Source organism: Chiloscyllium plagiosum, chromosome 40 (assembly GCF_004010195.1).
Source record: "Chiloscyllium plagiosum isolate BGI_BamShark_2017 chromosome 40, ASM401019v2, whole genome shotgun sequence".
In the NCBI taxonomy this organism is placed as follows: Eukaryota; Metazoa; Chordata; class Chondrichthyes; order Orectolobiformes; family Hemiscylliidae; genus Chiloscyllium; species Chiloscyllium plagiosum.
The window spans coordinates 17,469,308-17,482,387 of record NC_057749.1 but is presented as its reverse complement, the minus strand read 5'-3'; the positions used below and the strand labels follow the sequence as shown (position 1 = coordinate 17,482,387).

Genomic DNA, 13,080 nt, shown 5'->3' with positions numbered 1-13,080 from the left:
CCATCAGCATTCTTCCGTGACACCCTGGTGCACTCCTCAATAACTCCTAATGTTTCCTTATTCCCCCATGACACCCTCCCATGCAACTGCAGGAGATGTAACACTTATCGATTCACCACCTCCCTTCTCACTGTCCAAGGCCCTAAACATGCATTCCAACTGAAGCAGTGTTTCACTTCTCCTTCTTTCAATCTAGTGTACTGCATTCACTGCTCACAGTACAGTTTCCTTTACATTGGCAAGACCAAAGGCAGACTTGGTGACTGTTTCATTGTTTCTGTCTGCAGGAATGAGCCCGACCTCTCAGTTGCTTGCCATTTCAATAAACCACCTTCCTCCCAAGTAAATATTTCTGTTCAGGGCTTTCTACAGAATTCCAAATGTCTATTAAATGTTGTAACTATCTGCATATACCACTCCCCCGGCAGTTAATTCCCACATACAAACCACTACGCGAGAAAAAGTTGTCCCCCATGTCCCTTGTAAATCTTTCTCCTCTCACCTTAAAAATATGCCCCCTAGTTTTGAACTCCTCTACCCTGGAGAAATACCTTGGCTATTCACCCTCTCTATGTCTCTCATGATTTTATAAACCTACGCTGCAGTGAAATGCAGTTTCTCCAGAATTATGTGGTTTTTAACACTTTCATCACATCAAATTTGACTGATTTGAAAACTTGCATCTTCAATGTAATTTTCAAAATGGAAAGCAATGCTAACATATGATGGAAGAAGGGGGAAGAGAGGGATAATTGAGGTGAAGAGTGTGACAAGATGAAGGTTCAGGGAGTTCTGGACAGTGGGACAAACATCTATCTCCCTTCTGTCAATAGTGAAGTGAAAGGATGGTGTCAGACAAATATGTGGCCATAAAGATGGAGGGATGGATCCCGGTTGTGCACAGATCAGCCACTACTCACTGGATGGCAGAATACATCTGAGGGGCTGAATGACCTACTCCTACTCCTCTGAATTGAGATTAAACATAATATTCTGACATGCATACAAGTATAGGTCATAATGGGGGCATCTGACAGGAAGCAGAATTTAGTACAAAGCAGAAATTTGTGAGGGTTAACAGTATAACTCTGACTTAAATGCAGTCTAGCATGCACTGACTGGTCATATATTTTGTTGAGAGTTGTATTTAGAGAGCATCTTTCTTGAATTTCATGTCTCCCCAAATTGCTTTGGGGGAGCAATGAAGTACAAGAGAGACTACAAGTGAAGTGTAATGTAGAAAATACAGGAAACCGCATACAAGAACTCACAAATAGCAATGTAATACCGACCAGATAATGTTTTTAAGTGATGCTGGTCAAAGGATATATATTGAGCCAAACACAGGTGAGATTGTGATATAGTGCCATACGATCTTTTGCATCCACCTTGCAAGGGAGAGGTGAATGCCTCCATTTAAAGTTGTATCTAAACAATTGTAACTGCGACTATACAGCACTCTTTCAGTACTAACATGTCGGGTATCAAGCTAGAGTTAGCACTGTTTACAGCTGAAAACTTCTGATCTTTTTCTGTGTAAACAAGGTATTAAACATAGAACCATTTTATTGTTCAGTTTTTGGCAGGTTGTCAAGCTCTTCAGACATACTGTAAATTGAGCTAAATAACCTGCTTGAAGTGGACTTCGGGGAATTGAGTCAATCAGCTGCAGTCAGCCTTGCTACCTCCCAATGAATTCAATCTACAATCAGCCTTCAATGAAGAAAATGCACGTTTTGCCAGAAAGCGCTATTTGACTAATAAGGGAGTCAGAGAGTATATCAGCAATAGAAAAGTAGACTTAAAGATACAGTCACATCAGTCATGATCTTATTAAGTGGCAGACAGCCAAATGGCTACTCTTGCTCCTAATTTGTATGCTGTAATGAATTTGAACCACTCATTCCTCTCTTTTAGTCTTTTGAATCATAACCATATAATTTCTTCATCTTATATGAAATGCTTGCCAACTTAGTGAGAACAGCAGTGACCAATGTGCCACTTAGCTTCAATGCCCTAGGCCATTCAGAGATTTTGGAAACTCTGACCATTTCTGCTTTCACTGGCAATCTTGAGTATATGTCAAATGAAAGGTCAAGTGTGTTACTTAATGCGTGAAGGGGATATTAAAAAGGTGTGCAAAATCATGAAGAGTTTTGACTGAGCAAAGAAACAATTTTCACCACAAGGGTCAGTCATCACAAAGATCAGACATAAGTCAATCAGGAAAAACAGGAGATAAATGGGGAGAATTATTTCTTTTTAAATACATGGCAGCATTTATATTTTGCCACGTTTTATTATTCTATTGGATTATGGATCAGCTTTGACACAAAGTCAAAACAACCTGCAAACCCATTGCCTAAAGTCAAACTTCCAAGAACAAAGTTTGTTGTGCGAAGTACTATGAATTAACCAAATTTAATGAAACAATCTTCTGGTGAGTAAAACGGAGAGATTATTTAACATAAGAACTAGGAACAGGAATAGGCCATCTGGCCCACCAAGCCTGCTCTGCAATTCAATACGATCATGGCTGAGTTTTTGTGAATTCAGCTCCACTTATTCACCCTCTCATCATAACCTGAATTCCTTACTGCTCAAAAATCTCTGCCGTAAAAACATTCAACGAGGTGGCCTCAACTGCTTCACTGGGCAGGGAATTCCAGATTCCCAACTCTTAAGCGAAAGAAGAAGTTCCTCCTCAGCTCAGTCCTAAACCTGCTGCCCCTTATTTTGAGCTATGACCTTCCCCCTCCCTGGTTCTAGTTTCACCAGCCGTGGAAACAACCCCCTTGCTTCTAGCTCATCGATTCCCTTCATAATTTTATATGTTTCTATAAGACCTATCCCATGCTTCTAAATTCTTATCATCATAGTCCTCAACCTACTCCTCATAAGCCAACCCCCTAAACTCCAGAATCAACCAAGTGAACCTCCTCAGTGCCAGCACATCCTTTCCCAGGTAAAGAGACCAAAACTGCACACAGTACTCCAGGTGTGGCCTCACCAGCATCCTGCACAGCTGCAGCATAACCTCTGAAAGAACTGCAGATGCTCTAATTCAGAGACAAAAATAGCAATTGTTGGAAAAGCTCAGCAGCTCTGACAGCATCTGTGGAGACAAATCAGAGTTAATATTTTGGGTTGAGTGACCCTTCCTCTGAACAGTTCTGAAGGGTCACTCAACCCAAAACATTAACTCTGATTTCTTTTCACAGTTGCTGCCAAACCTGCTGAGCTTTTCCAGCAATTTCTATTTTTGTGTCTGCACCATAACCTCCCTGTTTTTAAACTCCATCCCTCTAGCAATGAAGGACAATATTCCATTTCTCTTCTTAATTACCTGCTGCACTTGCAAACCAACTTGTGATTCATGCACAAGGACCCCTGGTGCCTCTGCACAGCAGAATGCTGCAATTTTTATCCATTTAAATAAAAGTTCATTTTGCTGTTACTCCTACCAGAATGTTTCACCTCACATTTACCAATATTGTACTCCATCTGCCATACCCTTGCCCACTCAATCAAACTATCTCTCTGCAGACTTTGTGTCCACTGCACAATTTGCTCCACCACTCATCTTACAGTCATCTGTGAACTTTGACACACTACACTTGGCCCCCAACCTAAATCATCTCTATAAATTGTAAACAATTGCAGTCCCGAAACTGATACCTGAGGCACACCACTAGCCACTGATTGCCAAACAGAAAAACATCCATTTACGCCCACTCATTGCTTTCTGTTAGTTAACCAATCCTCTATCCATGCTAATACATTACCTGGAATGCCATGCACCAGCCTTTTGTGTAACACCTTGTTGAATACCTTCTGGAAATCCAAATACAGGTATCTCCCGTTTTTCGCCACTTCACTTGTACGATAGACCTACATTAGTACCTGTTTTTGCGAATCCAAAGAGGATTTTCGCTTTTACGAAAAACGGCGAAGTTTTTCCCATACAAGTTAATGCTTCTTCCCTTTACACCATTTCAGCTTACGAAAGGTTTCGTATCAGGGGATACTTGCACACCACACCCACCAGTTCCCCATTGTATACCGCTCTTGTAATGTACTCAAAGAATTCCAGTAAATTAGTTAAACATGACCTGCCTTTCATGAACCCATACTTCGTCTGCCCGATGAGACAATTTAAAGTCAAGAAACCTTCAAACATGTTAATTAAAGTGTACAAAGCTATAACATCTCTCTCAGTTACTTAAGGCAAAATCATTGGATACAATTCCATAAAAAGACAGAAAGGTACTTTATTAGGTCATGGCAAATTATTAAATTAGCATACAAGATACACAGTAATTCAGCAATGTATTCCCAACACCAACCCTGTAATCCCTTTATACCAGCTCCTGGATGCCAACATAATGCACTTACTTACATTGCACTTTCATTGACATCTTTCAATATAGCGGATACAGAAAGTGAAGAAACTTTCTCAGCTTGGTGCTCTTATCACATCAAGTACAAACTGGAGACAATTCAAGGCTCAAGCAAAGCTCTTGCACTCCTGTGATTTGCAATGTTATCCCACTGGGACCTCAGAGTCTTACAACTGCCTCATGTTCTCCACTGTTACTTAACACTGTCCAACCCACATTTTCCCAAAAAATGTTATTTTGCACTTAGTTTTCAAACAAATATCAAGCCAAAACATTGTGTGCGCGCACAAGTGCTGGTCTCCACACATCAACAGATCTAACCACTGGGGCATAGTATTTGGAGTGCAACCTTCAGCCAGAGAAGTGAAGCTAGAGGTCCATGGATCCCTGATCTATATTCTGACATTTTTGCAAGAAAGTGCATGAATGTTGGATATTAGGCAGGGGAGCATCAAGTGCAGCTGTCTTACAACCATTTTCTTTGTTTACAAATGAAAAGTGGTCCCTTGGGTAGCATACTAGTGGCATCCAGTGCCTGTGCACCCATATCTCAGTGTGCACTGCCACCTACAGGACAGAAATTGGAGGAGAAAAACTAGAAATCAGAAGAATCTGTGACCGATCATATCAAGTATTAGCAGTGCCAATTGTCACATATCTGAGCAATTCCTTGAAATTCCACGAATCTAGGAACTCCATACAACTGAGAAAAGATACATGATGGGATTAAGAAATAACTTACTGAAGGAGCATTGACAATGCTCCAACCCAAATAATCCAGTAGTTTATAAATAAATATAGACATATTAAACAGATCATGGTAGTTCCAGATTAGTTTTCTCTTGGGATGCTGGGGTGTGGAGTGGTGGAGGCACAGAAAAATCACAGCTAACAAGAACTGCAGAATGATCTAGCTCAATTTGGTAAGCTAAAGTTTCCAGTAGCTGGCAGAAGTGCTTCTGCTCATCAAAATGGGAATGTATTCCCCATCTCCAACTGTTATTGCTCTCCTGCTGCAGTTATCCTGTATGAACACTGGTCCCCTACAGATCTCTCTGCAGGTTAGTCAGTATCAATGAATATTTCTATTACAGTACTCTTGAAAAAAAAAACAATTTCCCGTGGCCAAATCACTCCTTAGTAGAGAGAAATTAATAAAGGAGGGGGACTTCAAAGTGCTCCTACCTCACAAAGCCCGTCAGCTGACTAAGCAAGATCAACAAAAAGAAACTCCAACTTCCTAGCTGCAGTAAAGCAATTAGATGACAGCAGAGAGAAAGCCTGAAGCATGCAAAGTTGAAAATGTAACTACTAACTGTTTCTGATTGAATCAGGTGGTTTTGGCTGGTAGTAGAATGAGTTAGCTGGGCTAGCATTTCCATCAGAAGTAGATTTGGGATAAGGAAAAATTAAAACGTACACAAACATATGCACACAGAAAGCACATGAAGTCAAGCATTGTTGACCTGTCTTCATGTTCATAGCATGAAGGCTTTTTTTAAAAAATGTGACAATGCATTCACTATTACTTGACACACAGGTTTTGCCAATAGCACTTTCAGGTTCCTCTTCGGTGCACAAGAAGAAAGTCAAGCAGTGAGTTTTACAGCTCTTGTTATTTAATAAGCTGTGAGGGTATTTGTTCATAAACTTGTTTGTACAATCATACAGATACACTTAAGAAATAGTACACACAAATTGCATTTTATACATAAGTTGGCCACTCCAATGGCTAACGTCAAAATACAGAGTTGAAACTGTACAGAAACCTCAATTTGGGCTGTGTTTGCTGAACAGTTTATATCAGTACTTATTATAGAGTATGACACAGGATAATATATCCTTTACAAATAGATTCCTTGAAATATACAGTCATGTGCATACTATAGATTACGAGAAGTCCAGCATGCCCGTTCCAGTGATTGTTACATTCAGTTTTGTTCCTAACCTACTCCACATATATCCCCTTTGGACAGGAAGCTACAATCTTACATCATGGAAGTAACATTTTTAGAGAAGAAAAATCAAATAAAATATAAACCTTAAAAACAAAACATTTAACAGTGAGCTTTAGAAACCAGACTAAAAATTCTTCAAGTCATCTTTGCTTTTAATACTGACAATTCAATAAAAGATTTTCTTCTGGGCTAAATTTATAAGGACCAAGCATGGGTTTGGCTTAGCTATACTATCATGCATCACAGTTGACAAGGTGTAATGTAACTGTACTTTTGCTCATGCCCGTTGCTGCATGGACAGATGTTGGTTTTGCAAGCTGTTTAGTTGGGTTGGTCCCCTTTTGCCAGACTTTCTAAATTTACACACCCAGGTAGGAGCAGCATTAACTTAATTGGTAAAGTGGTTCCTGAAACCCTGTAAAATGTCAGACATAGTATGCATGGTTAATGCATTTTTGTACAAAGACATTTTGGCTTAGATTTCCCAGTGGCCACTGGCTGTTCCTAAAATATTTAAAAATCCTTGGTCTGACAGCAGTGCCTCTAAGGTAGTGAGAAGTGCTGTTGAGTCTGATTGTAAGCATCTAGCCTTTCTGCGATTTCTCAAATAAGCTCACTTGATCTTTATCTACAAGCATCAATGGAGTGTGGCAATGGGATAAAACTTAAGATCCACTTATTTCCTCAAGTCTTTTGGAACGAGTAGACTCAGCAGTCCCTTCTTTTCTGGAAGATTGATTTCTTGAAAGCAAGTGCTTCTTCAAATATGGCCTCACTCTCATAACCCTTTGGAGTGCAGATGCTCTTCTTTACTCTTGAGAACAGCGACCAACAACTGTTGAAATACAACTCAGATATTTCTTGGCATACCAGCAGGTCGTGCAGAGATTTTTCAATTGTTAAATGGTTAAGGCCACAGTACAAACCTTCCGATAGGTTTTTTAAAAATCAATAGAAATCACTTCCCTTTGTTATTCCTTGAGGCAGTGATGCCATCTATGTGAACTGGACGTATTGCATGTGGTGTACTTAGATAGCAGCAACCAAGAGGAACATGATGTGTAGGGACGGAAGGAAGACCACTACCCAATTAGTTCAGAAACCTTGGAAAATCATTGGCCTCACACCATGAACTCATTGTTCCCAAATACCACCACCTGCTGGTGAGCACTGAAGTCAGGTTCAGCACTACGCTTTTTCCCTATGCTCAAGGTCCCATCAGTTGGATCTTTGGGTTTCTGGGCTGAGCGCTTCAGCATCTTTAGTTTTTGTTTGCCCTTTTCTGGATTAAAGGTGCCTCTACTTGTAAACTGTGGCCTCTCTTCTTGAACTTTCAACTGGCTGTATGCCCCATCTCCATCTGCTCTTTGCTCAGGGCTGTTGGCAATATTGTGGGTGTGGTATAAAGTGTGTGGGGATGGTGATTTTGAACGAAAACGGAATCGTCTTCCTCCTTGAGGTAAACAAGATGACGACGACGACATGGTAGGTGATGAATGAACTGCTAAATCAACCGATTCCAAAGAATCTGCTTTCTTCCTTAGCGGCCTCCTCAGCCTGTTCACTGCTTCAGGTCGGTGTGGGGTGATGGAGCTCACTAATTTTTTTTCTGTTCACAAAATAAAACAAAAATGAGATGGCAGATCTCATTACAAATACTATTTTGATTATTTGTTAGGCTCATTGTTATCAGTAAACTGTAATACAAAGTTAGTATTATAGTTGCTAAAGAATTAGTGTTATACATACTAGCAGAATGAAATTTGAATTTTACAGTAGAGAGAACAACTTTGGCTTCAGTTTCATCCCAGCAGAAATATCAAGCTTTCAGTCAGGGGAGCAGTTTCACCAGTGCATTAAGGCAGATTAATTTGTGAAGTCTCCAAGCTGACTGTTCATACTAAAGTTTTCAAGTTAGCAGAACTGAAAAGAAACTTAAGCTATCTGAGCTGGAAAGATTTTTAAAAACCATTTCAGCAGGGTTGGAGCTAAGGGCCATTTAGTTAAAATGGCCAAGACTAGAAGTCACAGCCCTAAACTCCCTCCAATGGTTTTAAGAGAGTTTGGTTGAGGTGGGTAACCAACTTGTTTCCTAGAATCACTTCACTAATATAAATATTTTATTGAAACTGTATACATTAAGCTTTACGTGAGTTTTCTATTGAAAATTTGTTGGTCAGGAAACAGGAGATGCAAAAGGAAGCAGAATGGCTAAGTCCAGAAGCTGTGATGCCTTTCTTTCATTGGCCCTCAAGCTAACTGGCTTCCCATTCTTTATTACTGGCCAAGCACAAAGCCATCATGATTAAACTGCCCCTCCATACTACTGAATCTATCAATTAATCTATCCACAATCACTGCTTTACCCTTCCTCTGGTCCTGACTGAACTCAGCCCCACTCTGACATTGACCAAACCTATCCTGCTATCTCTGTGGTCTATAATCTATCTACAAAATGTCACCAGCACTCTCCAGCCTCAATCTATCCAGTTTACTCTCCATCCATGTTCATCTCAACATGTGGCTTACTGTAATAAAGAAATATCCAAAGTTTAAATACAATTTAAGTGAAATGTTACAAGACCATAAGACATAGGAGCAGAAGTTAGGCCATTCAGCCCATAGAGTCTGCTCTGCCATTCGATCGTGGCTGATATGATTTTCATCCCCATTCTCCTGCTTTTCCCCCATGACCCTTGACCCTCAAGAACCTATCTCAGTCCTAAATATACTCCATGATCGGGCCTCCACAGCCTTCTATGGCACTTAATTCCCCACTCTCTGGCTGAAGAAATTTCTCCTTATTTCCATTCTAAAAGGTCTCCCATTTACTCTAAGACTGTGTCCTTGAGTCCGAGTCTCTCCTACCAATGGAATCATCTTCCCAACATCCACTCTGCCCAGGCCATTCAGTATTCTGTATGTTTAATTAGATCCCCCGCGCTCCCCCTGCCCCCAGCCAAACCTTCTAAACTCCATCGAGTATAAACCCAGAGTCTTGAAATGTTCCTCATTTGTTAAGCTTTTCAAACCTGGGACCATTCTCGTGAACCTTTTCTGAACACACTCCAGGGCCAGTACATCCTTCATGAGATTATGGGGTCCAAAACTGTGCACAATACTCTAAATGTGGTCTGACCAGAGATTAGAGAGCCTCAGAAATACACCTCTGCTTTTATATTCAAGTCCTTGCAAAATAAATGCCAACATTGCATTTGCCTTCCTCACTACTGATTCAACCTGCAGGTTTACTTTGACAGAATCCTGGATTAGCACTCCCAAGTCTCTTTGCACTTCAGACTTCTGAATTTTCTCCCCATTGAGAACATAGTCCATGCTTCTATTCTTCTGACCAAAGAACATGACCTCATGCTTTACCATGTTGTACTCCATCTGCAACTTCTGTGCCCACTCTCCTAACCCGTCCAAATCCTTCTGCAGCCTTCCTGCCTCCTCAATGCTATCTGTCCCTCTACCTATCTTGATTTCATCTGCAAACCTGGCTAGAATGCCCTCAATTTCTTCATCCAGATCGTTAATCTATAATCTGAAAAATTGTCATCCCAACACTGAGTCTTGCGGAACACCACCTGTCACCGGCTGCCATCCTGAAAAAGACCCTTTTATCCTCATTCTCTGCTTTCTGCCAGACAGCCAAGCTTCTATCCATGCTAGCAACTTGCCTCTAACCCCATGGGCCCTTGACCTTACTCGGTAGCCTCCTATGTGGCACCTTATCAAAGGCCCTCTTGAAGTCCAGGCAGACCACATCCATTGGCTCTCCTCGGTCTAACCTGCTCGTTACTTCCTCAAAGAATTCTAGCAGATTTGTCAGACATTCTCCCCCCTTACTGAAACCAAGCTGACTTTGCCCTATTTTGCCATACACCTCCAAGTATTCAGAAATCTCATCCTTCACAATGGATTTCAGGATCTTACCCACAACTGAGGTTAGGCTACTCAGTCTGTAATTTTCCATCTTTACCTTACTCCCATTTGAAGCAGGGGTGTCACATTACCAATTTTCCAGTCCTCTGGGACTGTCCCTGATTTTAGCAATTCCTGAAAGATCACCACTAATGCTTCCATTATCTCCTTAGCTATCTCCCTTTAAACTCTGGGATGTAGTCCATCTGGTCCAGGTGATTTATCCACCTACAGGCCATTCAGGTTTTCTAGCAGCTTCTCCTTGCTGATGGCCACCATACTCAGCTCTGCCCCTTCACTCTCCTGAATGTTTGGTATATTACTCATGTCTTCCACCATGAAGACTGATGTGAAGTAATTATTCAGTTACACAACCATTTTCTTGTTCCCTATTACTATCTTTCCAGTGTCATTTTCTAGCAGTCCAATGTCTATCTTTGCCTCTCTTTTGCCCTTTTGTACATCTAAAGAAAGTCTTACAGTCTTTTTATATTACTGGCGAGCTTACCTTCATATTTAATCTTCTCCCTCTTTTTTTTTGTTGCCCTCGATTGGTCTTTGTAAGCTTTCCAATCCTCTGGTTTCCCATTGGCCACATTATATGCTTTCTCTTTTGCTTTTATGCTATCCCTGACTTCCCTGGTCAGCTGTGGTTGCCTCATCCTCCCAGTACCATGCTGCTTTTTCCTCGGGATGAATCGCTGCTATCTCTGGAGTTACTCCCAGAAACCCCTGCCATTGCTGTTCCTGTTAGGCTCCTCTCCCAGTCAATTCTACCCAGCTCCTCTGTAGTTGCCTTTATCAGCTGTAATACCATTACCTCTGATTCCACCTTCTCCCGCTAAAATGGCAGAGTAAATTCAATGATGTTATGGTCACTGCCTCCTAAGGGTTCCTTCACCTTAAGCTTCCTTATTAAGTCTGCCTCATTACACAACACTAAATTCAGTATTGCCTGTTCCCCAAAGGGTTACACCACACGCTGCTCCAAAAATTTGTTTCATAGACATTCCACAAATTATTTTTCTTGCAATCCACTACCAAATGATTTTCCTAGTCCACCTGCATATTAAAATCCCCCAAAGTCACTGTAATCTTGCCTTTCCTACACATCTTTTCTATCTCCTGATGCATCTTGTGCCCCCTCTTCTGACTACTATTTGGAGGCTTGTACACAACTCCAACTATGGTTTTTTCACGTTTGTGCTTCCTCAATTCTATCCACACAGATTCTACAGCATCTGATCCTACTTCATTTCTTACTATTAATTTAATTTCATTTCTTACTAATAAGGCACCCCCTATGCCCACCTGCCTATCTTTCAGATAGGATATATATCCTTTAACATTCAGCTCCCAGTCCTGATCTCCTTGCAGCCACGTCTCCATGATGCCCTGCCAATTTCAATCTGCGGCACAAGCTTATTTACCTTACTCCTTAGACGGCATGCATTCAGATATAACAGCTTCAGTCCTGTATTAACCATCCCTCGTCTCATTACCATTCATTTGATTAGTAACCCTTTCCATACACTCGGTCCTATTCGAGTCTGTCATGGAAATTTCTAATAACCTCTCCTGAGTTCTGCACTTTCATCTCCTCTTCTAATTCAGGTTTTCTAATTACCTCCATAACTGAGCTCGGCCCAGCCCGACCACCCCCAATTTTGTTTAAAGCCCTTTCACCTTCCTGGTGCAATAAAATATTAAAGGAGTTTCTTTAAAGCATGAAAGGTTAACAGGCTGGAAGATTTAAAAAGGTACAAATGGCATCGATTACCAGAACATTCTGATACTGCTCCCTCAGAATCCATGCTTAAATTTTCAAAGCTGTCTGCTGTTCCAATTGATGCTTCTGATTCAAGGGTTTCATCATCAGAGGCTCGTGGCTCCAGAGCAAGCATTTCAAAAGTCAGCTCCTCCCTAAATAAAAATGATGATTTTTAAAAAATATACAGCAGTACCCAAATATTGGAAGACATGTACTGAAACATAAATGCATTAAAAATGACAATACTAGGCAACCCTTTATGCCAAGAAATTAGAAGTACCCTTCCTTTCAACTTGCAGAATCAATGGTCAAGTGATCCTCACTGGATCAGTATGTGCTTCCTTGTGAACAATGTGGCCACTCTTAATGTGTAACAGCAGTCAGAAAGCTGGTCTCCACAGGAGTGTGCAATGATAGCTTGGACTCGACACACACACTATGCACCAATATATGTCACGAAGGCAGTGGGAGTAAGCTACACTCATCTGCCTAATTTTATAACAAGGAAATTTTACATTCAAAAGTACTTAGTTACCCAAGCCAAGGAGGAAGTTAACAGGCTGAAATGTTTCTCCTGACCTTAAAAAGTAAGGTTGGCTTACTGCATATGGCTATTCATGACAAGCACTTCAGGAATCAGCACCATCTGATTAATATAAAGAAGCTTCTGTGGCTTAAAGTAGAGAGGCTGACTGTCTATTTCTGAGGTAAAAACAATGACTGCAGATGCTGGAAACCAGATTCTGGATCAGTGGTGCTGGAAGAGCACAGCAATTCAGGCAGCATCCGAGGACAGGCAAAATTGACATTTCGGGCAAAAGCCCTTCATCAGGAATAAAGGCAGAGAGCCTGAAGCGTGGAGAGATAAGCTAGAGGAGGGTGGGGGGGGGGAGAGAGTGGCATAGAGTACAATAGGTCAGTGGGGAAGGAGATGAAGGTGATAGGTCAGGGAGGAGAGGGTGGAGTGGATAGGTGGAAAAGGAGCTGGGCAGGTCGGACAAGTCCGGACAAGTCAAGGGGACAG

General features: G+C 41.2%; 1 protein-coding gene across 1 annotated transcript in view; it reads right to left on the bottom strand.

Moving 5' to 3' along the window:
• Positions 1-4,257: 4,257 nt before the first annotated feature.
• Positions 4,258-13,080, bottom strand: part of myo9aa (myosin IXAa) — a 363,558-nt gene continuing 354,735 nt past the window's right edge. Inside the window, exons 43-44 of the mRNA XM_043680122.1 lie at positions 12,066-12,208; positions 4,258-7,967 (exon numbers count right to left, since the gene is read on the bottom strand). Coding sequence (XP_043536057.1) covers positions 7,480-7,967; positions 12,066-12,208 — 631 coding nt within the window. The 3' untranslated portion in view covers positions 4,258-7,479. The remainder of the gene's footprint in view (positions 7,968-12,065; positions 12,209-13,080) is intronic.